Raw genomic sequence first — 26,866 nt, forward strand, 5'->3', positions numbered from 1 at the left:
CTGGCCTGGGAACGCCTCGGGATCCCCCTGGAGGAGCTGGATGAAGAAGCGTGGGAGAGGGAAGCCCCTTCGCTGACTTTGAATAAGCGGAAGAAGATCAATTGAAATGATAGTGGTATGTGTGCCACAATGTACTTGACTGGTGGTTGTACTGTGTATGTAGAAGTGGCTTAATGTCTTTGACTGTGGGATGAACACCTTGTCTTACCTTATTAGCTTTTGTTCATTCCAGGGGTGCCTAATAAAGTGGCACATGTGAGTACATTTGTCACACTGCTTTTCTAAATCTTCCCGTCAGGGCAACTTTATTTGGATTTACTATGAAAACAGACAATGTCCCACAAAATCAAATGATGCACAAGATTTGTCTTTTTGCCGCACGCACGCACGCACGCACGCACGCACACTCTCTCTCCATTTAATTATCCAAGTGTTGGTGCAATGATCAGCAGCCATGTGAATGCTGGACCATTCACGTTTTATTTGTGTCGTAAAACAATTCCTCAGAAGCACGACTACACAAACACACACATTCATACAAACACACACCCACTCACTCGCTCACTCCAAGGCTTTGTCTATAAATTAAAAAGACCAGAAAGAAAATGTACAGAAGTTGTTTGGATGATGATTTGGAGCGGCGCTCTATGAAAAGTGCACTGGTCCCAACTCACTACTGGGCTCATGGGTTGTTGAGTGGAGGGAGCACATGTTCTCATCCTAGAGAGGAGGTTTTCATGTATCATCTTAGAGAGGATGTTTTTATATATCATCTTACAGAGGATGTTTTCATGTATCATCTTACAGAGGATGTTTTCATGTATCATCTTGAAAAGAATGATTTCATGTATCATCGTAGAGAGGACATCATCTTAGAGAAGATGTTTTTATGTATCATCTTAGATTGATTTCATGCATCATCTTGAAAAGGATGATTTAATGTATCATCGTAGAGAGGATGTTTTTATGCATCATCTTAGAGAAGATGTTTTCATGTATTAACATAGAATGATATGCATCATCTAAAAAAGGATGATTTCATGTATCATCGTAGAGGATATCATCTAAAAAGAGATTATTTCATGTATCACCTTAGAAAAGATGATTTCATATATAATCTTAGAGAAGATGATTTCATGTATCATCTTAGAGAATATGATTTCATGTATCATCACAGAGAGGACATCATCTTAGAGAGAATGTTTTCATGTATCATCGTAGATAGAATATCATCTTAGAGAGGATGATTTCAATGTATTGTCTTAGAGTATATCATCTTATAGAGGATGTGTGTACACCTGCTTCATACTTTGACACATTTTGTGTTTAAAATTCTCAGAGAGCAAAGAGAAGGATGATTTGTTGTAGTTTGGGTGTGATGTGATGATGTCACAGGAGTAAAGATGGCGACTAACTGACCTTGTCCACAACCCATGAGCCAGCCGCCTTTGTCTCCGCCACCGCTGCTTTTAGTCCTTCTAAGGTGGTCTGACTTTTTGTCTTGCAGAGTTCACACCGGCATTGAACCTGGAATGTCACTCCTGCGCTATGCTCCTCAGCACGTACTTGACCGTGTAGGCGAAAGCGGCGAAGCCGACGATGACGAACAGGTTGGCCAAGGCGCCGCCCAGAAGTCCGTGATTGCGATTGCCTTGCTGCAGGCCGGCGCCGGGGTTGGCGCCCCCGAGCGGGACGGGCCTGCCGTTGAGGGCGGGGAGGCCGTAATGGACCTGCTGGGGGTCTCCGTCGGGCACCACGTCGGGCAAGGGGAGAGGCTGAGTGCGGGCGTTTAACTCTTCTTGAACTTTCTGTTTCTGCTTTATTTCCTGGTGACAGGACAGAGACAAATGGTTAACAGAACACCTTTATTAAAAGTCTACTCCAAAATAATCCAAGAAGTCAAAATGGTGAGCACGTAAAAAAACAAGAAAAAGAAAAAAATTATATATTTGTCACTCATTTCAGAATTGGTGCCTCAGTTTTCTTAGTAATCTGTTCTGCCAAATTGCACAAGCAGCCCCCCACCCCAATTGATCCATTCCAAACACGCAAAATATAAAAACTCGGGCTGTCAAACAATTAAAATATTTAATCTGTTTGTTCATAGTTCATTCAAAATTATAATTTTTTGTCATTACTAAGTGAACCCTAGACAGATACTTTAAGATTCTATTGCCATGACTGGATCATTATTTTGCTTTAATAGAATGTTTTTTTAAAAGATTATGCTTTTTTAAACAGCTCAACACAATAAAGACTTAACGCACTTTCAATGTCAATAAAATTACCTGCAGTGTGTTGGTGTCTTGCCAGATTTGTATTTTGTAGGAATATACATAATTTGCATTCCTGCTGTAGGTGCACTTGCATTCAGGTGGGTAGTAACGCTCTACATTTACTCCGTTACATCGACTTGAGCAACTTTTGGGATAAATTGTACTTCTAAGAGTAGTTTTAATGCAACATACTTTTACTTTTACTTGAGTATATTTATAGAGAAGAAACGCTACTTTTACTGCGCTCCATTTATCTACATTCAGCTCGCTACTCGCTACTGATTTTTATCGATCTGTTAATGCACGCTTTGTTTGTTTTGGTTTGTCAGACAGACCTTCAAAGTAGGATTTATCGCATGCCTGCGTTTCACCAATCAAATACAGTCACTGGTGACGTTTGACTCCGTTTCACCAATCAAACAGAGCCAGCGCTGAAACTTTAAAACAACAACAAGCTTAAGCTTACATGAACTCAACGTCAAATTTGAGGAAGCACATCGCGGTACATAACGTTAGTAGATATTTTGGCTGTCACTGTAGGCTGATGTTAGCTTCCCTGCTATGAATCACTGTCAAATGTACGCCGTGTGGGGACATTTATTAACGCACTGCAGCCTCATAGACACGCACAGTCGCACACACACTCACCCATGCATACAAACACCAATCAGAAGTGCACAGTGTGTTCTCAGGTGCAGCCCACACCTATCCGTTTATGGTTTGCGTAAAGGCTAACTTGTTATTTTCCTTTGTAATCTCTGTCTACTGAGCCTATGGTCCTGTTAAGTTATTGTGGCTCAATTTGCCTTAATTTTTTTATGTTAATGTATTATTATTTAATATATATTATTGGTTTAGTTGCTTAAGAGATATTCCTGGCTCTGAATTTGCTCAGTGCGATTTTTATGTTTTTGTGCATTATTTGTTGCCGTCATCATTAAACGAACAGGTTACTCATCAGTTACTCAGTACTTGAGTAGTTTTTTCACAACATACTTTTTACTTTTACTCAAGTAAATATTTGGGTGACTACTCCTTACTTTTACTTGAGTAATAAATCTCTAAAGTAACAGTACTCTTACTTGAGTACAATTTCTGGCTACTCTACCCACCTCTGCTTGCATTCAGAAGAGAAACTACACTTCCATGTTGAGATACCAGTTTCAAGTATTGATAACAAAAAATGTGGATTGTTATGATCATGCTTTGATTGACAAAGATGTTTGGCCATGCAATCTGTGATTATTTCTACCTGAATAAATGCTTCTGATATTCTGTACATGACATGTTGTCCAAGTTAATGCTATTCATATCTCTGCATGACAATGTTTTAATCGTCTATATTTATAAATGAAATGTAATAGTCAGCCTGCTGAACATTATGTAATTGCAAAATATCAATCGGAACAGGTTATAAGAGAATATATACTTTATTTCAATCTGCTATCAAACATTTATTTAAGTAGAAATATCACAGATTACATTACAATACATCTTTGACAAAGCAAGATGTAATATAAGACATCTTTATTTTGTTAGAACGCATGTAAAGCGTAGCGCTTTTGTGGTAAAGCCAGAAGTATGTGATTGGTTTGAGGTGTCTTGACATGTTTCAATGAAAGTCTCCAATTAAAAAATGACTCCAGACTTTCTCTCTACAGTCTTTTTTTCTGCTGAGATTTTTGTTTCATTTTAGTAAAGCAGTTAGAGTAACAATCTACATTTTATGCTATTATTGCACTCAACTGGAATGTAAACACGGACATCAAGCTCCACTCTAAGCAGCAAAGGCGCCAGCAGGTAGTTGCTGCAGTGAAGTCGTTTCACAGCGATAGAAGATAAAATAGTCTATTCTTGTCGGGAGAACGACTTGCCATGGCTTTTGACATGGGATTTCCATTATGTCCCCTTTTCTTTCTCCATTTCTGCTCATTATTGTCCCGCTCAACAGTATCTGAACACAATAACATTTCTCCACACGATGGAATGGTCAGAAGGTCAAAATGGAGTGTTAAAAAATGTGTGCCGTTAAAGGAACTTATAGTTAACGCGTTAACTTTGACAGCCCTAACTTACTAATATTAACACAAAATGAATTTTATAGAGAAATATCACAGAAAACAGTACAAAATTAATTAACCTTTGTTTAACATCTCTTTTTGTTGCAAAAGAGTGCCTGAAAGCCTAGAACGCCTCATCATTTAAACAGTGCAGGGAGCAGTGCTTGACAGATCCTGTCTTGAAAGACTGACACAGAGTTGTCCGTCGTTATGTACGCGTTCCATGAACAAATAAACCACAAATATAATAAAATAATTACCTGGCTTTTATCGAGGGCCACATCGCACTTATGGCTGCCATCAGACTGCCGCTTATAACTGCGAATTAAATGTGAATTTGCCTATGCATTTGATTATTATACATATTGTTTACGTAAACCGTTGACAGACAATTCAATCAATATAATATTATTTTTTACAACATATTACTGTAAATGATAAAACAGTAAAAAACTGACAGCTTAGTCACCAGAACTTTACTGTAACATTTATGGTGGTTTTTACAACATCCATCCATCCATTTATTACCGCTTGTCCCTTTTGGGGTCGCGGGGGGTGCTGGAGCCTATCTCAGCTGCATTCAGTAAATGGAAAAACAGTACCAATGTTTTTTTTTTATTCTGGCAACTGAGCTGCCAGTTATTTACCATAAAAATGTGGTTCCATTTTTCCCCTTTACAGTAAAACAACGTAACAATAACCACCAAAATAAATTTTACGGTAAAAACAAAAACCGCCAAAAAATATCAGATTTTTAGCTGTGTTCCGTATGTGGTCCGAGGAGTTTGATAACTGCAGGTGCTGTATTGCACTTCTGTTTAGACTGAGCTATGAACTGGAAGCACAATTCGGTCTTCTAGCCGTCTATAGCGTTTCTACTCGTATGGATTCTTCCTTTTATCAATCCAAACGTTTGTAAGTTTTTCAATATAAGTAAAACAATTCATACTTACTAAACCGTCCCATGTGTGGTGTCTGTAGGAATGTTTTCATGCATATTTGTATGTGCCATCGTAACGTAATCACGCGAGAGTCATTAGCATTCGCAAATATGCTAACATGTTTACGAGTGTCTGTGTTAGTATTATTAACTTACAACATAGGGCTGGGCAATATATGGAATATACTCGATATATCGTGGGTTTGTCTCTGTGCAATATAGAAAATTACTATATGGTGATATTGGAGTATATACGTTCTCACGCAGTTGCTTTTAGCTGCAGGCATTACACTACATGCGTTTCTCACTCTTTGTTGTCTCTCCTTCTCACTGAGACGTAAAATAAGCGCACCTTCTTACATACGTCACACACTGTCGCGCGTGCAACGTCATACGCCCTCGCCGAGCAGAGAGGTAGCAGCGTGGGTAACTTTAGCTGTGGTGGAAGTGGTAATACGAGAGAAAGAAGGTGCCAAACTGGTAACAAATGAAGGAAGAATTAATTCCAAGAAACACAGCACAGGGTCCATCGTCTGGCGGTGGTTTGGCTTTAAGCGGCAAGATGTCGAATAGACAACCGTAATATGTCAAGTATGCGGCAAAAAAGTTGCTACAAAAAGTAGCAGCTCTATTTGAAAAGTCACCCGCTAGAGAATGAAGAGTGCTTGAAACTCTGCATGTCAACATCTCCGTTCAGTGCCACAGCCAACAAAATGCCCAAGCAACCATTTCCACGTCAACACCGTATGAAAAAAATAGTCAAAAAGAGAAGGAGATAACGTCTGCAGGAACCTACCACATAGCGAAGGACATACACTATTTGATTTCCTGTTATGCAGCTCATTTTTATTTGACAGTTATTGAAATATTTTGTGTGACATCATGCACAAAAGTGCACTTTATTAGTTTTAAACTATTGTAGTGGCGTTCTGTACAAAAAGTGCACTTTAATTTAGTGTTGTTTTGATATGTCATCTTAGTGACATCATGCACAAAACTGCACTAACAGCTTGTTTTAAACTATTGTAGTGGCGTTCTGTACCAAAAATACACTTTAATTTAGTGTTATTTTGATATGTCATCTTAGTGACAACATGCACAAAAGTGCACTAATAGCTTGTTTTAAAATGTCTCTGACAATCTTGCACTTTCTGTTTTGAAATGACATGAATGTTTGTGCCACTGCTTAATAACTGTTTAATAAATACAGTGTTGCTAAATTGACTTACCGGTAGTTGTGATTTCCCTCTCTGCATGAAAGTTTAAAATGAGCATATATTAATGCAATATGAAGAATGTTTTGATGTAGACACATAGAATCATCATACTGCTGTGATTATATGCATCAAGTGTTCATTCAAGACTAAGGCAAAATATCCAGATATATATCGTGTATGGCTTTAAAATATGGAGATATTAATAAAAGGCCATATCTCACAGCCCTATTACAACGACATTCTTTTTGTATTGTTTCAGTTTTGAAAATTCTCCAAAACGTCACTGTGGAGTTATTGAGTCCGTTTAGCTGATTGGAGAGCTATGTAAACTTTTGACCACGACTGTATATCGGCAGCTTATAGTCCGGTGCGGCTAATATATGAAAAATATATTTTTTCTTTTAAAATTAGTGGGTGGGCTTAAATAATGGTGCGCTCTACAATCTGGAAAATATGGTACGTTTCACTTTCTGAAATGAGTGACCAAAATATTTAAGTTTTTCATGATATTGTAAATTTCTTGTGGTGGTAGGAAACATAGGACAAAAAAACGGGTTACAAATATTCACCTCAACGACTTCGGGAAACAATTCACAGAAGACTTTGTCCTTAAGGTTGAAGGCGAGGCTTTGGGCCGAGAGTTGTCGTTTCTGAAAGAAAAAAAAAAGGTAAATGAAGGTGAAGCTCATTCGCACGCTCATGTCGGACTTTGGGAATCACCGTGTGCTCGGAGGTCTCGATGCTCCCCAGGGTGGGACCTTTCTCCACCATGAAGCTGAGCAGACCTGTGAGGATGGTGGAGACGGACCACGCCGGGTTCCACGTGTCCGGGTGGAAGTCTGTGATGGACAAACATAACCTGTGGAACAACAAGATCAGCGTGACGGAACGTCAGCGTGAGCAAAACAATAAAGATACATTCTTACCTGGTATTGCATTTAAATCTGCCGTTCGGTGTGATCATGTAAATACTTGGTGGTTTAAAGGGAAATTCCCGAGGAAATATCAGCTTTCCGTGGTAATAACCTCCTGCAATAAACAGATTTTTTTAAAGCGCTTCCAGTAAAATTAGAAACAAATATACAAACTAAAAATGAATGGAATCAAAAAATAAATAAAAGGAATTTGACCCCAATATTCAGAAAAAATATGCCTTAAGCATCAGCTGATCATAAGACCTTGTTTGTTCTGTACTTGATGTCCTTGTTTTGTTTCTTCCACTATTGTATGTCATGGTTTTTATATTAGGTTTTGAGTTTTTTCCATCCACTGTCATTTTGTGGGCTTTTAAAAAAAGACTAAATGCTGTCCAAGAGCTTTCTTCACCTTAGGGGTCAGAACCCACCAAAAACACTTACTCATCGTAACAAATACGTGTGTGGCTTGCCATGTTAGGCATATTTTTCATTATGAATTACGAAAATTACTGCGTTTATTCTGACAGCCCTAATTATGATATGTCTTATAATGACAGAAAGTGATCATGTTAAAGGCAAACACTATTTATGTTAGACTTTACACATACAGTGTGCCCAGAAAATATTCACAGCGCTTCACTTTTCTACATTTTGTTATGTTACAGCCTTATTCCATATTTGGAATACATTCATTTGTGCCCTTGAACAGACATAATGACAATGTGAAAAAAGTAGTTGTAATTTTTGCTAATATATATATATATATATATATATATATATATATATATAAATCACATTTGTTGATGCACCTTTGGCAGCAATTACATTCTCAAGTATTTTTGAACACCATGCCACTAGCTTGGCACACCTATCTTTGAGCACTTTGGCTCATTCCTCTTTGCAGCACCTCTCAAGCTCCATCAGGTTGGATGGGAAGTGTTGGTTTTCATCCAGGATGTCTCTGCTGTATATTGCTGCATTCATCTTTCCCTCTATTCTGAATTGTCTCCCAGTTCCTACCGCTCAAAACCATCCCCACACCATGCTGCCACCACCATGCTTCACTGTAGGGATGGTATTGGCGGTGATAAGCGGTGTCTGGTTTCCTCCAAACATTCACGCCAAAGACTTCAATCTTTGTCTCATCAGACCAGAGAATTTACTTTCTCATGGTCTGAGAGTCTTTCAGGTGCATTTTGGCAAACTTTTACTAAGAAATGGCTTCCGTCTGGTCACTCTTGGTTGATTCCTGCAGAGATGGTTGTCCTTCTGGAAGGTTCTCCTCTCTCCACAGACAAATGCTGTAGCTCTGACAGGGTGACCATTGGGTTCTTGGTCACCTCCCTGACTAAACTAAGATGAATGTAGCAATGTTAAGAGACATCCTGGATGAAAACCAATGCTCCTCATTAAACCTGATGGAGCTTGAAAGGTGCTGCCAAGAAGAATGGGCCAAACTGTCCAAAGATAGGTGTGCCAAACTGGTGGCATCGTATTCAAAATGACTTGAGGCTGTATTTGCTGCCAAAGGTGCATCAACAAAGTATTGAGCAAAGGCTGTCAATACTTATGTACATGTCATTTTTGTTTGTATTAATACATTTGCAAAATTAAGAAATAAACTTTTCACATTGTCATTATGGGGTATTGTCTGTAGAATTTTGAGGACAAAAATTAATTTATTTAATTTTGTAATAAGGCTGTAACATAACATGTGGAAAAAGTAAAGCATTCTGGATGCACTGCATGATCCTGATAAGTTTGAGGTGGATTACAGTGATCAGCTGCTTGCATATTAACTTGATCAAACATGGCGACAACAGCCAATCAGAGTTAGCATAGTAATCAAAGTCCGGCATTTTTTAAACCTTGGATGTGTGACAATAAAACATTTAAATCTTCTAAATTTGCATTAATTTTCATTCCCTTTATGACAGGATATAAACAGGATGCAACCTGAACCAGCGTTGATATATTTGAGCTTTAATGTGGAAGAACATATTTGGTGTGCGTAACTTCCTCTTGTCTCTCCAGCAGTGCAGGAAGAATCATAAAGTTATGCCGCACCTAAGCAAATTTGATCTACAGGTTCCGCGCTTGGCAGTTGAACAGCTTTTATTTTCGCCGAAAGTGGAGGAATTGGGACAAATGCAGACTTCTTGTGAAATAGCACACGGTTGCTGGTTTTAAGACGGAAGCACTGCATGACTGACAAGTGACTATGTGGGTTGAGGTGTGCCATCAGAAAGAAATACCACAATGGAAAACCTGTCTCCAAACCCACATGTAAATCTAGGAAAACAAGCACAGAACTAAGCAGCAGGTTTTTACCTTCGTATGGAGTTTTCTCAGGACCTCTGACCACATAGCGCCTGCGGGACACAAAACAAAGGTGTTAAGATACCTTTTAGCATTTAAAAAAAGAAAGCATTAAGACTACCCGGTGCCTTTAGAGAGCAGGAAGCATGAAGTGCTCTAAAACTTGCTGGTAGATGGCTGCGTTGACCCTGGATCTCAGGAAACAGAGTGGACCGACACCAGCAGATGACATGGCACCCCAAACCATCACTGATGGTGGAAACTTTACACTAGACTTCAGGCAACGTGGATCCTGTGCCTCTCCTGTCTTCCTCCAGACTCTGGGACCTCGATTTCCAAAGGAAATGCAAAATTTGCATGGTTGGGTGATGGTTTGGGGTGCCATGTCATCTGCTGGTGTCGGTCCACTCTGTTTCCTGAGATCCAGGGTCAACGCAGCCGTCTACCAGCAAGTTTTAGAGCACTTCATGCTTCCTGCTGCTGACCTGCTCTATGGAGATGGAGATTTCAAGTTCCAACAGGACTTGGCGCCTGCACACAGCGCAAAATCTACCCGTGCCTGGTTTTACGGACCATGGTATTTCTGTTCTAAATTGGCCCGCCAACTCCCCTGACCTTAGCCCCATAGAAAATCTGTGGGGTATTGTGAAAAGGAAGATGCAGAATGCCAGACCCAAAAACGCAGAAGAGTTGAAGGCCACTATCAGAGCAACCTGGGCTCTCATAACACCTGAGCAGTGCCAGAAACTCATCGACTCCATGCCACGCCGCATTAACGCAGTAATTGAGGCAAAAGGAGCTCCAACCAAGTATTGAGTATTGTACATGCTCATATTTTTCATTTTCATACTTTTCAGTTGGCCAACATTTCTAAAAATCCCTTTTTTGTATTAGCCTTATACAATATTCTAATTTTGTGACACACGGAATTTTGGATTTTCATTTGTTGCCACTTCAAATCATCAAAATTAAATGAAATAAACATTTGAATGCATCAGTCTGTGTGCAATGAATAAATATAATGTACAAGTTACACCTTTTGAATGCAATTACTGAAATAAATCAAGTTTTTCAAAATATTCTAATTTACTGGCTTTTACCTGTGTATATATATATATATATATATATATATATATATATATATATATATATATATATATATATATATATATATATATATATATATATATATATATATAAATGTATAGTTTTTTGTTAATTTGGTGAAAATCATATATAAATATATAAATAAAAGGGCTGTCAAAGTTAAAGTGATAACGCATTAACTATACATTTTAATAACTACAATTTTTTTTAGCGGGCGATTAACGCCAACACTTCCTTTTTGACACTCGGGCCGTGCCGTACCGGGGAACTTTGCTCCAGTTCACTTGCCACAAGCGAGCAGAAATGTACAAAAGAAAGTCTACCTTATGGAAGTATCAGGTTCAAAGCCAAAGCATGTTGTTCTCCCGACAAGAAAGGACTATTTATCGCTGTGAGAAGAGATGATATCACTGAAAAACACCTGCTACACTCGTCGTTCAGATGTGGGTGGTGCTCCACTTCCGTGTTCAGATTACGGTTAAGGTGCAGTGATGACATAACATTTAGATTGTTACTGTGACTGATTTAGTAAGTAAGATGACATAAAAGCTCAGCAGAAAATAAAGACAGTAAGCAGGATGTCGAAAGGAGACTTTTATGGCAGTCGATCCGACAGTCAAGGCACTTTCTCAAAACAATCACACACTTTTCCGGCTTCAAAATAAAAGCGCTAATGTACGGCTTCATATTAGCCGCCACACCTAACAAAGTAATTTAATGTACCGTATTTTCCGCACTATGAGGCGCACCGGATTATAAGGCGCACCTTCAATGAATGGCATATTTCAAAGCTTTGTTCATATATAAGGCGCACCGGATTATAAGGCGCACCTATGCATCCATTAGATGGAGCTGCGCTAAAGGGAATGTCAACAAAACAGTCAGATAGGTCAGTCAAACTTTATTAATAGATTACAAACCAGCATTCTGACAACTTTGTTCACTCCCAAAATGACTAAACAGCTGTTTTATTATTTTCCCTGAGGTTAAGTCAGTGACGTGGTGTTTTGTTTATCTTTTAACAACAGCAAGGTATAACATGTAGTGCAACATTTATATCACAGTGGAGGGGAACTTTTCCCTGATTCAATAAACACGTAAAAAACAGTGACACTGTTACGGTAAATCAAACGTTAGTGCAATTACAATATAGTAACACTCGAAATAGTGCAGAGAAATAACAATATCAATAACTCAATGTTGCTCAAACGTTAATGTCACACAACAACACACAAAATAAACATGAAAAGCTCACTTTATGAAGTTATTCCTCATCCATGAATCCCTCGAATTCTTCTTCTTCAGTGTCCGAATTAAACACCATTGATTCGTTTACGTTAAATTCTCTCGCTGCTGCTCTATTCCCGTGTTCTACTGCGTGACTGATCGTCTTAAGTTTAAACTCTGCATCGTAAGCGTCTTTTAATAGGAGCCATTTTTGGGTTAGAAGCGCTTCTTTTACGGGGGAAAATGAAGTTGGCGGCTGCTTACCGTAGAACAGGGGTCTCAGACACGCGGCCCGCGAGACGTTATATGAATGGCGCTTGACAGCGTCATACTTGCCAACCGTCCCGATTTTTCCAGGAGACTCCCGAATTTCAGTGCCCCCTGACGATTTTCACCCAGACATCAATATTAAGGGCGTGCTGTGATGGCAATGCCTTTAGCGTCCTCTACAACATGTACAAACAGCGTGCCAGCCCAGTCACATGTTGTATCTGGTTTCTGTATACACATGCAAGTGACTGCAAGACATACTTGATTAACAGCCATACAGGTCACACTGAGGGTGGCCGTATAAACAAGTTTAACATTGTTACACATATGCGCCACACTGTGAACCCACACCAAACAAGAATGACAAACACATTTCGGGAGAACATCCGCACCGTAACAAAACATAAACACAACAGAACAAATACCCAGAATCCCATGCAGCCCTAACTCTTCCCCGCAACCCTGCCCCCAATCCTCCGTACGTCGGCTAAATACAAATGTATTACACAACCCCAAACATGTCTTTTTCAAAACCTGCAGTGAAGAGAAAGGTTCGTGATGAGCAAAGATAATTCTAGGAAAAGTGGGAGATGCAATATTTCTTTGTTGAGCACAGGGGCGGGAGATTTATAAAGTATAAAAATGTGACCATTAAACATTTTATAAATTACCTTATTAAAACAGTTTTATTTATACTGTATACAAATTGCATACTAATGAGTATTAATGCTGGAAATATGCTTTATAAATAATGAATTCAGGTTATACTATTGCGTTATCAAAGTTTGATAATGTGTACTTATTATATAGTGTTACCAATGTTTCCTCTGCCAAGAACGTACATTGTGTGTCTATTAATTTTGTAATAAACTTGATTAAAATATTTCAGTGATTTGATCATGATAACTGATATGAAATGTTCATATTGTTACAGTTCTACAAACCCTGTTTCCATATGAGTTGGGAAATTGTGTTAGATGTAAATATAAACGGAATACAATGATTTGCAACCCATATTCAGTTGAATATGCTACAAAGACAACATATTTGATGTTCAAACTGATAAACATTTTTTTTTGCAAATAATCATTAACTTTAGAATTTGATGCCAGCAACACGTGACAAAGAAGTTGGGAAAGGTGGCAATAAATACTGATAAAGTTGAGGAATGCTCATCGAACACTTATTTGGAACATCCCACAGGTGAACAGGCAAAATGGGAACAGGTGGGTGCCATGATTGGGTATAAAAGTAGATTCCATGAAATGCTCAGTCATTCACAAACAAGGATGGGGCGAGGGTCACCACTTTGTCAACAAATGCGTGAGCAAATTGTTGAACAGTTTAAGAAAAACCTTTCTCAACCAGCTATTGCAAGGAATTTAGGGATTTCACCATCTACGGTCCGTAATATCATCAAAGGGTTCAGAGAATCTGGAGAAATCACTGCACGTAAGCAGTTAAGCCCGTGACCTTCGATCCCTCAGGCTGTACTGCATCAACAAGCGACATCAGTGTGTAAAGGATATCACCACATGGGCTCAGGAACACTTCAGAAACCCACTGTCAGTAACTACAGTTGGTCGCTACATCTGTAAGTGCAAGTTAAAACTCTCCTATGCAAGGCGAAAACCGTTTATAAACAACACGCAGAAACGCCGTCTGCTTTGCTGGGCCTGAGCTCATCTAAGATGGACTGATACAAAGTGGAAAAGTGTTCTGTGGTCTGACGAGTCCACATTTCAAATTGTTTTTGGAAACTGTGGACGTCGTGTCCTCCGGACAAAAGAGGAAAAGAACCATCCGGATTGTTATAGGCGCAAAGTTGAAAAGCCAGCATCTGTGATGGTATGGGGGTGTATTAGTGCCCAAGACATCTGTGAAGGCACCATTAATGCTGAAAGGTACATACAGGTTTTGGAGCAACATATGTTGCCATCCAAGCAACGTTACCATGGACGCCCCTGCTTATTTCAGCAAGACAATGCCAAACCACGTGTTACATCAACATGGCTTCATAGTAAAAGAGTGCGGGTACTAGACTGGCCTGCCTGTAGTCCAGACCTGTCTCCCATTGAAAATGTGAGGCGCATTATGAAGCCTAAAATACCACAACGGAGACCCCCGGACTGTTGAACAACTTAAGCTGTACATCAAGCAAGAATGGGAAAGAATTCCACCTGAGAAGCTTAAAAAATGTGTCTCCTGAGTTCCCAAACATTTACTGAGTGTTGTTAAAAGGAAAGGCCATGTACTGTAACACAGTGGTGAACATGCTCTTTCCCAACTACTTTGGCACATGTTGCAGCCATGAAATTCTAAGTTAATTATTATTTGCCAAAAAAATATAAAGTTTATGAGTTTGAACATTAAATATATTGTCTTTGTAGTGCATTCAATTGAATATGCATTGAAAAGGATTTGCAAATCATTGTATTCCGTTTATATTTACATCTAACACAATTTCCCAACTCATATGGAAGCGGGGTTTGTAGTTTCAGCACGACTAAATATGCCTAAAGACACCTTCACTATATTATGTAAGATCATGACTAAGACAGAGCTTTGACAACATGCGAATGGCAGCTAATAAGACTTTAATTCTGCTGTGAGACTTTTTATGTTTATACGTGCAGTTGTCCCCATTTCCAAAAGTGCTTAGCAGTTAACTCTTTAATGTTTTGTGTGTGGACAATAGGATCTATGAACTGAGTTGAGTAGTTCCATTTTCTTTTCTTAAGGAGAAAAAAGAGGTGGGTATTTGCAGGTGATTAATTAACTTTGCTTGTCTATGAGAAAGCAGACTTACTACACTAACTTATTTGTCTGCAGTAAGAGTTGAACCTGCAACCATCTTAAAGGAGTGATATTTTTAAGCCTTTTAAACCAGCCCGTAAATATGACATTAAAATTTAAAGTTGAGGTCCAAAACACGACTGAGTGTGTGGTGCATGGATGAAGACCGTACCATTCTAGAATGTTTGAGGGGAGAGGTTGAGCTCAAATGTAATAATGACATTACATTTCAAAAGTTGAGTTCCACAATACGACAAGAGTGTGGTGCATAGATGAAGACCATACCATTCTAGGATGTTTGAGGGGAGAGGTTCAGCACAGATGTAAGGCACAGGGTCTTTCTTTATCCTGAGGTAATCCTGCTTAAGTCGCTGAGTGGCTGTGGTTGGAGCTCTCTTGTTCCCGTTGTTGTTCATCTGTGGATATAAAGGAGGTGCATGAGGAAGAATAATTTCTCTGTGAATTACAATATTTGTAATTCGGGATGAAAGATTTATCGTTTTCTGAACGAAAGCCCGATTTGCAAAAACACGATTAGGTGATCGCTGAAGCTGCGGTTTTTACACCAATTATTCAAATCAAATTTGTACTTTGAATTGGAGTAATAGCTTTCAATGTTTTGATGTTATGGTACCATTTTCTGTCACATTTGTAATATTACTGTACACTGTGAAGATTGCAAAAAAGCCAGATTTTTCAATCGATAGGAACATTTTTTTTTTTTTTTTTTTTTTTTAAATGCAGTTCCCCTTTAAGGATATCTTCTCTGTCATTTTTAAGTGGATCCATCTCTCGCGCGTTGTTGATTTAATAGAATCCCGTAAATTGCAAACTGGCCACGCTGCTGTCATGAAGGCGTCTTGCTCCGAGTGATGTCGTGTATCACCGAGGCTCGAGTCATACGAACTCTGGCAATACTGCTGATGATTCTTTTGAGAGCTAAATCCCGGGGAAAACGGAATCGGCAAGACGCCGGGAAGAGAGAACAAAATATGTGATTTTCTCGTCAAAACATTAAGATTACATAAAGAGTGTCTGAGTCTAAGCATGCCGGTATTGTCTCAAATACATACCTCTAAAATATACAGGTATAATTTGTAATACCGCCCAGCAACGTTCCCTCTAAGGTGCGCGCCTGTGCAATTGCGCACTGCTCAGGCGTCCTCTGCGGACGGCAAATCTATGCCACGCACAAAATCAAATAAAAAAAATAAGCGCATAACAATTGTCGACACACGGACATGACAGAGAAAACAGTTTTCGTCATCATTGTTCAAATATTGTAACGTCTGTCGCAACGTTTGAGGACATGAATTCCATCAATCACTTTACTGAGCAAAACTCTTTATTGTCGGCCATAAACACATCACCAAAACATTAGAAAAAAAATGATATCTAGCAAAAGTGGTCATTTTCTGCAGTACAAACCAGACCAAAAGCAACTTTGTTATATCAACAGCAGCCGCTCGCTCTTTCTCACTTGTGCCAACACATGCACATATAGCACTTAGCCAGTGATGCGTTTACAGCCACACAAAAAGTCGGACAATTCCAACACCACACATAAAGTGTCATTCCAGGTCGTTACAGTATGATTTACCAATCAAATGTGTGCTTATTCTAGTGTAATTTATTAGGAATCTTAATTTATAAATATTAATCATGAAATGCTGTTAGTATATGAAATAAATACTAATATATTTTTTACAAACAGGAAGTTGCAGGAATGTACACATGATCCCCTGCTTACATCTCATTGTGCAACATGTGAATGTTTTAATGGGAACTAAATGCAATGTCAGAAAGGGGTACAAATTATTTCCAAAGCAGGACCTCCCCCCAGACAAACAAGACAAGTACACAGTTCATGAAAAACAATATTTTTTGTTATTGTCATTGTAAGTGGGCCTGAACACTTATATTAGAAATGGAAATGACTGCTGTCATTTGATTATAATAATAAGAGAATGTTGTCTGTCTATCTGTGTTGGCCCTGCGATGAGTTGGGGACTTGTTCAGGGTGTACACTGCCTTCCGCCCGAATGCAGCTGAGATAAGCTCCAGTGACCCCGAAAGGGACAAGCGGTAGAAAATGGATGGAGATTGAACTTGTTATTTAGTCAGGTTTGGGACAGGTGTGCTGCTGGTGTAGCCACAGTGTGCACGTCTGACTGATGTTGCTCACATGGGCTCCACTGAATGCTCAGGGAGTTTTTGCGTTTGCTCACACACATGAAAAATTAGAGGGAACATTGCCGCCCTGCCCTATTACAGGTCACATTAATATGGACAATAAGATACCTCTCATTGTGCAGCACTTCACTCTATACCAGGGGTCCCCAAAGTTTTTGAATCGGGGGCCACATTGGGTTAAAACATTTTTGCCAGGCCGGGCTTTGTGTGTGTGTGTGTGTGTGTGTGTGTGTGTGTGTGTGTGTGTGTGTACACACACACACACAGGACTGTCTCAGAAAATTAGAATATTGTGATAAAGTTCTTTATTTTCTGTAATGCAACTAAAAACATGAAAATGTCATACATTCTGGATTCATTACACATCAACTGAAATATTGCAAGCCTTTTATTATTTTAATATTGCTGAATATGGCATACCGCTTAAGAAAACTCAAAAATCCCATCTCAAAAAATTTGAATATTTCCTCAGACCAAGTAAAAAAAAAGATTTATAACAGCAAAAAAACATCAAACATTTGAAAATGTCAACTAATGCACTCAGTACTTGATTGGGAAGCATGTAGTGCTCTAAAATCTCTAGAAGCGTCTGACTTGGGCTATGGAAAAGAAGCACTGGACAGTTGCAGTGTGGTCCAGAGTCCTGTTTTCAGACGAAAGCAAGTTTTGTATTTCATTTGGAAGTCAAGGCGCTAGAGTCTGGAGGAAGGCTGGAGAGGAGCAAAAACCAAGTTGCTTGAAATCCAGTGTGAAGTTCCCACAGTCAGCGATGGTTTTGGTAGCTATGTCAGCTGCTGGTGTTGGTCCACTGTGTTTCATCAAGTCCAGAGTCAATGCAGCTGTGTACCAATAGATTTTAGAGCACTACATGCGTCCATCTGTTGAAAAGCTCTATGGAGATGATGATTTCATTTTCCAGCATGATCTGGCACCTGCCCACAGCGCCAAAACCACCAGTAACTGGTGTACTGACCATGGCATTACTGTCCTCGATTGGCTTGCCAACTCCCCTGACCTGTACCCCATACAGAATTTGTGGGGTATTGTGAAGAAGAAGCTGAAAGACACCAGACCCAATAATGCAAATGAGCTAAAGGCCGCTATTGAAGCATCTTGGGCATCCATAACACCTCAGCAATGCCACAGGCTGATGGCCTCCATGCCACGCTGCATTGATGCAGTAATCCGTGCAAAAGGATTCCCAACAAAGTACTGAGTGCATTAGTTGACATTTTCAAATGTTTGATTTTGTTTTGCTGCTATAAATCTTTTTTTTAAACTTGGTCTGAGGAAATATAAACATTTTTTGAGATGGGATTTTTTAGTTTTCTTAAGCTGTATGCCATAATCAGCAATATTAAAATAATAAAAGGCTTGCAATATTTCAGTTGATGTGTAATGAATCCAGAATGTATGACATTTGTTTTTTTAATTGCATTACAGAAAATAAAGAACTTTATCACAATATTCTAATTTTCTGAGACAGTCCTGTATATATGTATATATATATATATATATATATATATATATATATATAAATATATATATCGCGCACTGACTGAAAGAGCGTGCACTTATCGATGGGAAAATGCATTTTTAGACCATATTATTTGTAACAAGTGGTAGAAAATGGATTAAATGGGACAGATTTAAAAAAATATATATATATATAAAATAAATATATATATATATATTTTTTTTTTTTAAACTTGGAACTTCCTGCGGGCCGGATTTTGGACGCTGGCGGGCTCTTTACCCCACTAAATGTATCGAAAAAGAAGCAAAACCGTGGCTCTAAAACCAGGTACAGACATTAGCATGGGTTACCTCTACCTTTGCACCTCTACTAAGCACATGAATATGAAGACAATGACAGTAGTCAGCTGTTAGTATGAATATTACCTCAATCCAACATGTCAGTCATAAACAGTAGGGATGTGCTACTCGCTATAATCTTGCACCGGACGCTATAATAAAAAAAAACTAATTGTGATATTAATCGAGATAATTTATTTCGCCGTATCAACCAGTCCCATTAACACTCACTGACTGGTAATTTGACCCACTATTACTGTCATGTCAAATATTGGCATGTATGAGCACTATTCAAAACACTTGGACACAATGAAATTTATTCAAGACAAAACAAAGCAATGATTTTTAAATATAAATTGCATGTACCGGACATATGGACTAATATAAATGTCATGTCATCCAAAATATATCATTACATATCATGCTTTAATAGTTTGGTACATGACAATTAGCCATTGACTTGCTTATCTCCATAGCAACCGCGGTTTGCATTGTGCATCATTTTTTACTCTGTGTAGGGTTATTTTTGTACCAATTAAAAAGCACATAGGCTTATGACGTAGTTCACATATCTCAAAAGTGCCTTGACGTCGAAAATTTCGGGTCCGATATAAAGAAGTTAAGAAAATCAACACGCAAAATGTTACATCTCAAGATTGTACAAAATGACACCTGGAAGTTAAAGGGACTGTTTGCAACTTGTTTACAGTGACTTTTTTCTAAGCAAAAAATATAACATGAAAACCATTGGCTAGCTTGTGTTACCATTAGTGGTTTAACAGAAGACATTTTTGTAAAAAGAGTCTATATTTTTCACAATTACTAAGTCTGCTTAGTAAAATGATTTACCGGCCTGAATAAAATGGTTGATGTTTACGGCGGTCACTCACCCTTTCTTGTACGTCCACACATACAAAAGCAGTCCTTGAGTATCTAACAATAGAAAAGCGCGATATAAAATTTAATCCATCATTATTATTATTAAAAGAAGCAACAAACAATCTTCAATCATGTTGTTATGATAGAATATACAGAATATGACAGATAACACCCCCCACCCAAATCGCTATTATTACACCCAAAGCTAATGTGTAAATGTTGCAAAACTGCCCTTTTAAGTTTTAATATCTTACAATTTATCACTTTTGTATACATATTTGTCCTAAAATATGAAGTGAGTCTGAGCATTCAATCACGGTTTTTGAGCGTCCTTAAAATTATATACATAAACACACACATCCATCCATCCATCCATTTCCTACCGCTTATTCCCTTCGGGGTCGCTGGAGCTTATCTCAGCTACAATCGGGTGGAAGGCGGGGTACACCCTGGACAAGTCGCCACCTCATCACAGGGCCAACACAGATAGACAGACAACATTCACACTCACATTCACACACTAGGGACCATCTAGTGTTGCCAATCAATCTATCCCCAGGTGCATGTTTTTGGAGGTGGGAGGAAGCCGAAGTACCCGGAGGGAACCCACGCAGTCACGGGGAGGACATGCAAACTCCACACAGAAAGATCCCGAACGCAGGATCGAACCCAGGACCTTCGTATTGTGAGGCAGACGCACTAACCCCTCCTCCACCATGCGGCCCTTACACACACACACATCTATATACACATACATACACATATATACATATATAATATGCATACGTACATAATATTTACACACATATATACATACATATTTATAAACATATATTCCAGGACATATGGAAGTTAGAACTATATTTTTGTTATTTGTAATGTCGCTTTGTATCTTAATTAAATAATACAAAAAATATGTATAATATTTTAATTTGTTTAATTTAATGATTTTCTTTGGGTTACTTAACTAAGAATCCATAAGTTTGTTATGCGTTTATGAGAAATAAGGGAGCTCTGATGTTTTGACGTTCACTTTCCAAAATAAAGGTCACACATTTCTCTATTGTCTTAAAGGATAACGCAAGACCGATTCTTGACCTTTGAGCATTCGTAGCTCCCTTAATATTTGGCCTATCACAATGCTTTAAGTAACATTAGAACGTTTTTCCAAGGCCTTTGCAACTGTAGCATTTGCTTCAAAATATTTTGCAATTGAAATCTTTTGTCACGTACCTATATTAGTTATTGGAAAATAACGCCAAGTATATTCCGCTTTGCTACAAATGATCACGTGGTAACCGGCTGACAATGTGACGCTATTAACAAAATACATATACAAACCCCGTTTCCATATGAGTTGGGAAATTGTGTTAGATGTAAATATAAACAGAATACAACGATTTGCAAATCCTTTTCAACCCATATTCAATTGAATGCACTACAAAGACAAGATATTTGATGTTCAAACTCATAAAGTTTTTTTTTGTTTTTTTTTGCAAATAATTAACTTAGAATTTCATCGCTGCAACACGTGCCAAAGTAGTTGGGAAAGGGCATGTTCACCACTGTGTTACATCACCTTTTCTTTTAACAACACTCAGTAAACGTTTGGGAACTGAGGAGACACATTTTTTAAACTTCTCAGGTGGAATTCTTTCCCATTCTTGCTTGATGTACAGCTTAAGTTGTTCAACAGTCCGGGGGTCTCTGTTGTGGTATTCTAGGCTTCATAATGCGCCACACATTTTCAATGGGAGACAGGTCTGGACTACAGGCAGGCCAGTCTAGTACCCGCACTCTTTTACTATGTAGCCACGTTGATGTAACACGTGGCTTGGCATTGTCATGCTGAAATAAGCATGGTAACGTTACTTGGATGGCAACATATGTTGCTCCAAAACCTGTATGTACCTTTCAGCATTAATGGCGCCTTCACAGATGTGTAAGTTACCCATGTCTTGGGCACTAATACACACCAGTGTTTCCCACACATTCATTTATTTGTGGCGGCCCGCCACGAAAGAATTACGTCCGCCACAAATGGATTTTTCGGCTTTTGACTCGCTCGACCGCTCATAAAAGCAATGGGACTGTCTGTGAATGTTGCTTGTAGTTACACCTCCGGTGCAGTAGGTGGCGGTAGCCTACTATGCATTGTAACTCCGCCAATAGCAAGAAGAAGAAGAAGAAGAAGAAGAAGAAGAAGAGGGACGGACGGAATCAAAATACTCGCCGACTACTTTTCATAATGATGGCGCTTCCTACGTTTCTACCTCAAACGTCCAAAAGCTGCTGAAAGCCTTGATCCAGGATGCCATGGGGAAAAAAACTTAAATGGTGCCTTTTGGCGACAGTTAGCAGCTTGGTGGCTCATAGCCGGCTAGCTAACGCTTGCTAGCGTGGTAGCATTGCTTCATTTTTACAGGTGTTATATGTAGATAGTAGTGATGGGTCCGGCAACACCGATGCATCGGCGCATGCGTCGAGCTCAAAGAGCGAAACCCTGTGTCGGTGCGCGTACCGCTTTTAGAAAGTCACGTGACTGATCATGAGCTGTTTTGGTCACGTGACCGATACGCGAACTGTGTCGCACTGACGCCTCCTCTGTGCCCTGTGAGCGGGTCTTTTCTACAGCCGGAGAAATAATAACTAAGAAGAGAAAGCGTCTAAAATTGAATACGTTGGAAAAACTGTTTTTTTTTTCCAATAAAAATGTGTAAAAATAAATAAATAATAATTTCCAGGTCCACAAGCATCCTCATTCACAACACGTTCTCTTAGATTTCCATGTTATGATACATGTTCACATTATTTATTGACTGTATCTAAAAAAGACAAAAAATATATTTTTATTTAAATGAAGTTATGAAATAATCCTAAATGAAATACAATGACTTGGTTTATATTATTGTATATACTAGGTCAGTGGTTCTCAACCTTTTTTCAGCAATGTACCCCCTGTGATATTTTTTTTAAATTCAAGTACCCCCTAATCAGAGCAAAGTATTTTTGGTTGAAAAAAAAAAGATAAAGAAGTAAAATACAGCACTATGTCATCAGTTTCTGATTTATTAAATTGTATAACAGTGCAAAATATTGCTCATTTGTAGTGGTCTTTCTTGAACTATTTGGGAAAAAAAGATATAAAAATAACTAAAAACTTGTTGAAAAATAAACAAGTGATTCAATTATAAATAAAGATTTCTACACATAGAAGTAATCATCAACTTAAAGTGCCCTCTTTGGGGATTGTATTAGAGATCCATCTGGATTCATGAACTTAATTCTAAACATTTCTTCACAAAAAAAAAAATCTTTAACATCAATATTTATGGAACATGTCCACAAAAAATCTAGCTGTCAACACTGAATATTGCATTGTTACATTTCTTTTCACAGTTCTTTTTGACAGACATTTTAGTGACAAACCTGAGCTTGTGCTTCACTGAGTTTATGAACTTACATTCATATTTTGTTGAAGTATTATTCAATAAATATATTTATAAAGGATTTTTGAATTGTTGCTATTTTTAGAATATTTTTTAAAAATCTCACGTACCCCTTGGTATACCTTCAAGTACCCCCAGGGGTTCGCGTACCCCCATTTGAGAACCACTGTACTAGGTCATAAAATCAGTGTCAGTTGAGTCGGTCCATAGGTTGCCTGTAGGGATTTTTAATGTCCAGCAGATGTCAGTATTTAGTGACACAGTATCGACACAGTAACAATACAGTTTTGCAAATGTGTCGAAACGCTTCATGACGCCTCATCAACCCATCACTAGTAGATAGGTTATAGCTGCATCGCTCGCGGCTCGTCATATATTTAACGTTAATCCGTGATTTCACCGAGCGTTTCACTGACGGTGAGCAGCCTGACGCTGCTTCATTAACACCGCCGCTGTTTGACTCGTGGCCCGGGACAGACGCACGTAGTAACAGTCAAGTGTTACAATAGACGAGCTAACGTGTCCAGGTTATAACCATGTTGTCAATAAACACACATGGACTGAAGCTAAATTGTCCACTGTAGCATGTGAATGCAATGAAAAGAATAAAATCTGAGCCAACCAGCTGTTAAAATGTTGTCCAGGTTAATGTTTTGGCCATTAAAGGCCCTTCATTTCAAGATTTCAACTGTGATCGGGCTTTAAACAGGTGGCTGACCTGTTCAGATGAGTGTAACTGCTACTGGTCAAATAATGTGAAATAGCATTTAATCTTACATGTATGCAATGCCATTTAAATGTAATTATAGATAATAATAATAATAAATACTGTGTAGTGTTGTAAATAGTCAACGGGAAGGATTTTAGTAAGATATAAGCCATGAGCACTACACAGCCAGAAAAAAACCTAGGCAGGACAAGTAAAAATATTGGGGCAAGTAGATTTGAGAAGTCGGGCAAGTAGAAAAAACCTTAACGTTGAACCTTGCATGTGTTGAGCTGCTGCCGCTTAAGGTTAGACGGCACTGTACATAGAGCGCTTCTGCTCGTTAGTAATAAATTCTAATGTTGGATGTTCACTCCTTCACACAGATGAGTATAGAAAAATATTTTCAACGGCCGAAAAGGGCTCGACTTGGAGAGGAGGTAGGCCTACAGTCCGGACCACAGGTGCGACCTGTTCAGCAGCAGGAGGAGGAGGAGGAGGTTGACTGACTGTGGCAGGACACCTCTGCCTCCGTTTCACTTCATGTTGCTGGTAAATAATATGGTTGTAGTAGTAGGCTAAAGTTAAATTATTTAGTATTCACTAATTAAAGGGGCAGAGCTTTAAGAGACATTTTAGCTTTTATATTTTCTAAGATATATTTTTTGTAAGAACCACAATTAATAAATATATTTCAGTGAATCACTAATTGTTCAAATCTGTATATAAATATGTACATAAAATGTTGTAATTATATTCCAACTCCGCGTTCTTCTTGGTCATCGCCGCTGCCGTAACCCCCCCCACAAATAGATGCCTGTCCTGTGGGAAACACTGCACACCCATACCATCACAGATGCTGGCTTTTCAACGTTGTGCCTATAACAATCCGGATGGTTCTTTTCCTCTTTGGTCCGGAGGACACGAGGTCCACAGTTTCCAAAAACAATTTGAAATGTGAACTCGCCAGACCACAGAACACTTTTCCACTTTGTATCAGTCCATCTTAGATGAGCTCAGGCCCAGCGAAGCCGACGGCGTTTCTGGGTGTTGTTGATAAACGGTTTTCGCCTTGCATAGGAGTTTTAACTTGCACTTACAGATGTAGCATCCAAATGTAGTTACTGACAGTGGGTTTCTGAAGTGTTCCTGAGCCAATGTGGTGATATCCTTTACACACTGATGTCGCTTGTTGATGCAGTACAGCCTGAGAGATCGAAGGTCACAGGCTTAGCTGCTTACGTGCAGTGATTTCTCCAGATTCTCTGAACCTTTGGATGATATTACAGACCGTAGATGGTGAAATCCCTAAATTCCTTGCAATAGCTGGTTGAGAAAGGTTTTTCTTAAACTGTTCAACAATTTGCTCACGCATTTGTTGACAAAGTGGGGACCCTCGCCCCATCCTTGTTTGTGAATGACTGAGCATTTCATGGAATCATCTACTTTTATACCCAATCATGGCACCCACCTGTTCCCAATTTGCCTGTTCACCTGTGGGATGTTCCAAATAAGTGTTTGATGAGCATTCCTCAACTTTATCAGTATTTATTGCCACCTTTCCCAACTTCTTTGTCACGTGTTGCTGGCATCAAATTCTAAAGTTAATGATTATTAACAAAACAAAAGATGTTTATCAGTTTGAACATCAAATATGTTGTCTTTGTAGCATATTCAACTGAATATGGGTTGAAAAGTATTTGCAAATCATTGTATTCCGTTTATATTTACACCTAACACAATTTCCCAACTCATATGGAAACGGGGTTTTAGTAAATACTAGTAAAATGCTGGTAAATGCTAGTAAATATCAGTAAAGACTAGTAAATGTTAGTAAAGACTAGTAAGCTGACATAGGCCAGTGCCACTTTTAGCGAGCTAATGCTAGCAGCCGCAGTGTTACGAACAAAAGTTGGCCGCCTTTACGCCGACAACTTGACTAATGTGTGGTGCTGACATACCTCTCCAGAGACCCCGGTGAAAATGTGTATTCTGGTCTGGATATGAAGCAGGTTGTAGTTTCTACGGTCAGAGCCCAAACTATAAAACGATGACAGCAACCTACGGTTAGCTAACGGAGCAGCAGCTTGACGAACTAGCTTCCGGGTTTCTTCTTCTTTATTCTATGGCGGTTCGCAAGCAACGCTATAGGTGCATACCGCCACCTAACGTACTGGAGTTATAGGTGCATACCGCCACCTAACGTACTGCAATTATAGGTGCATACCCCCACCTAACGTACTGGAGTTATAGGTGCATACCGCCATAGACATCTTCTAAGGGTACGCAGCATCGAGTGCTACTACCTACTGGCGCTGACGAGACGAGGGGCCGCCATCTTGGAGGGGTGATCCGCTCCACTCAGTGCAATTTATTTGGCAGGAGCAATGAACTGTCAGCAGAGGTGTGGACTCGAGTCACATGACTTGGACTCGAGTCAGACTCGAGTCATGAATTTGATGACTTTAGACTCGACTTGACAAAATGTAAAGAGACTTGCAACTCGACTTAGACTTTAACATCAATGACTTGTGACTTCACTTGGACTTGATCCTTTTGACTTGACATGACTTGCCACGACTTACCACTTTCCCCAAAATCCAAAGCTTAAAAAGTTATTTGGGAGCGCTCCGTATTTTTCATTTTCTCCGTCTGTCTATCAGCGTGTTGTTCCTGTCAGCGTGTGTGCTCTCAG

At 39.0% G+C, this 26,866-nt stretch overlaps 1 protein-coding gene across 2 annotated transcripts; it reads right to left on the reverse strand.

Annotated features, from left to right (window-relative positions):
- Positions 1-273: 273 nt before the first annotated feature.
- ube2j2 (ubiquitin-conjugating enzyme E2, J2 (UBC6 homolog, yeast)) lies at positions 274-26,866 on the reverse strand. Of its 2 annotated transcripts, none has more exons than XM_061985667.2 (7): positions 26,757-26,866; positions 15,415-15,545; positions 9,742-9,782; positions 7,420-7,522; positions 7,214-7,352; positions 7,063-7,143; positions 274-1,826 (listed from the first exon to the last, which is right to left on the reverse strand). In XM_061985667.2, the coding sequence occupies exons 2-7, from the start codon at positions 15,543-15,545 to the stop codon at positions 1,536-1,538; spliced, it is 786 nt and encodes a 261-aa protein (XP_061841651.1). In that variant the 5' UTR covers positions 26,757-26,866; the 3' UTR covers positions 274-1,535. The 2 variants fall into 2 exon arrangements, with proteins under 2 accessions (XP_061841651.1, XP_061841650.1); XM_061985666.2 differs by lacking the exon at positions 26,757-26,866 and adding an exon at positions 26,133-26,383.

Source organism: Nerophis lumbriciformis, linkage group LG23, assembly GCF_033978685.3.
Source record: "Nerophis lumbriciformis linkage group LG23, RoL_Nlum_v2.1, whole genome shotgun sequence".
Taxonomy (NCBI): Eukaryota; Metazoa; Chordata; class Actinopteri; order Syngnathiformes; family Syngnathidae; genus Nerophis; species Nerophis lumbriciformis.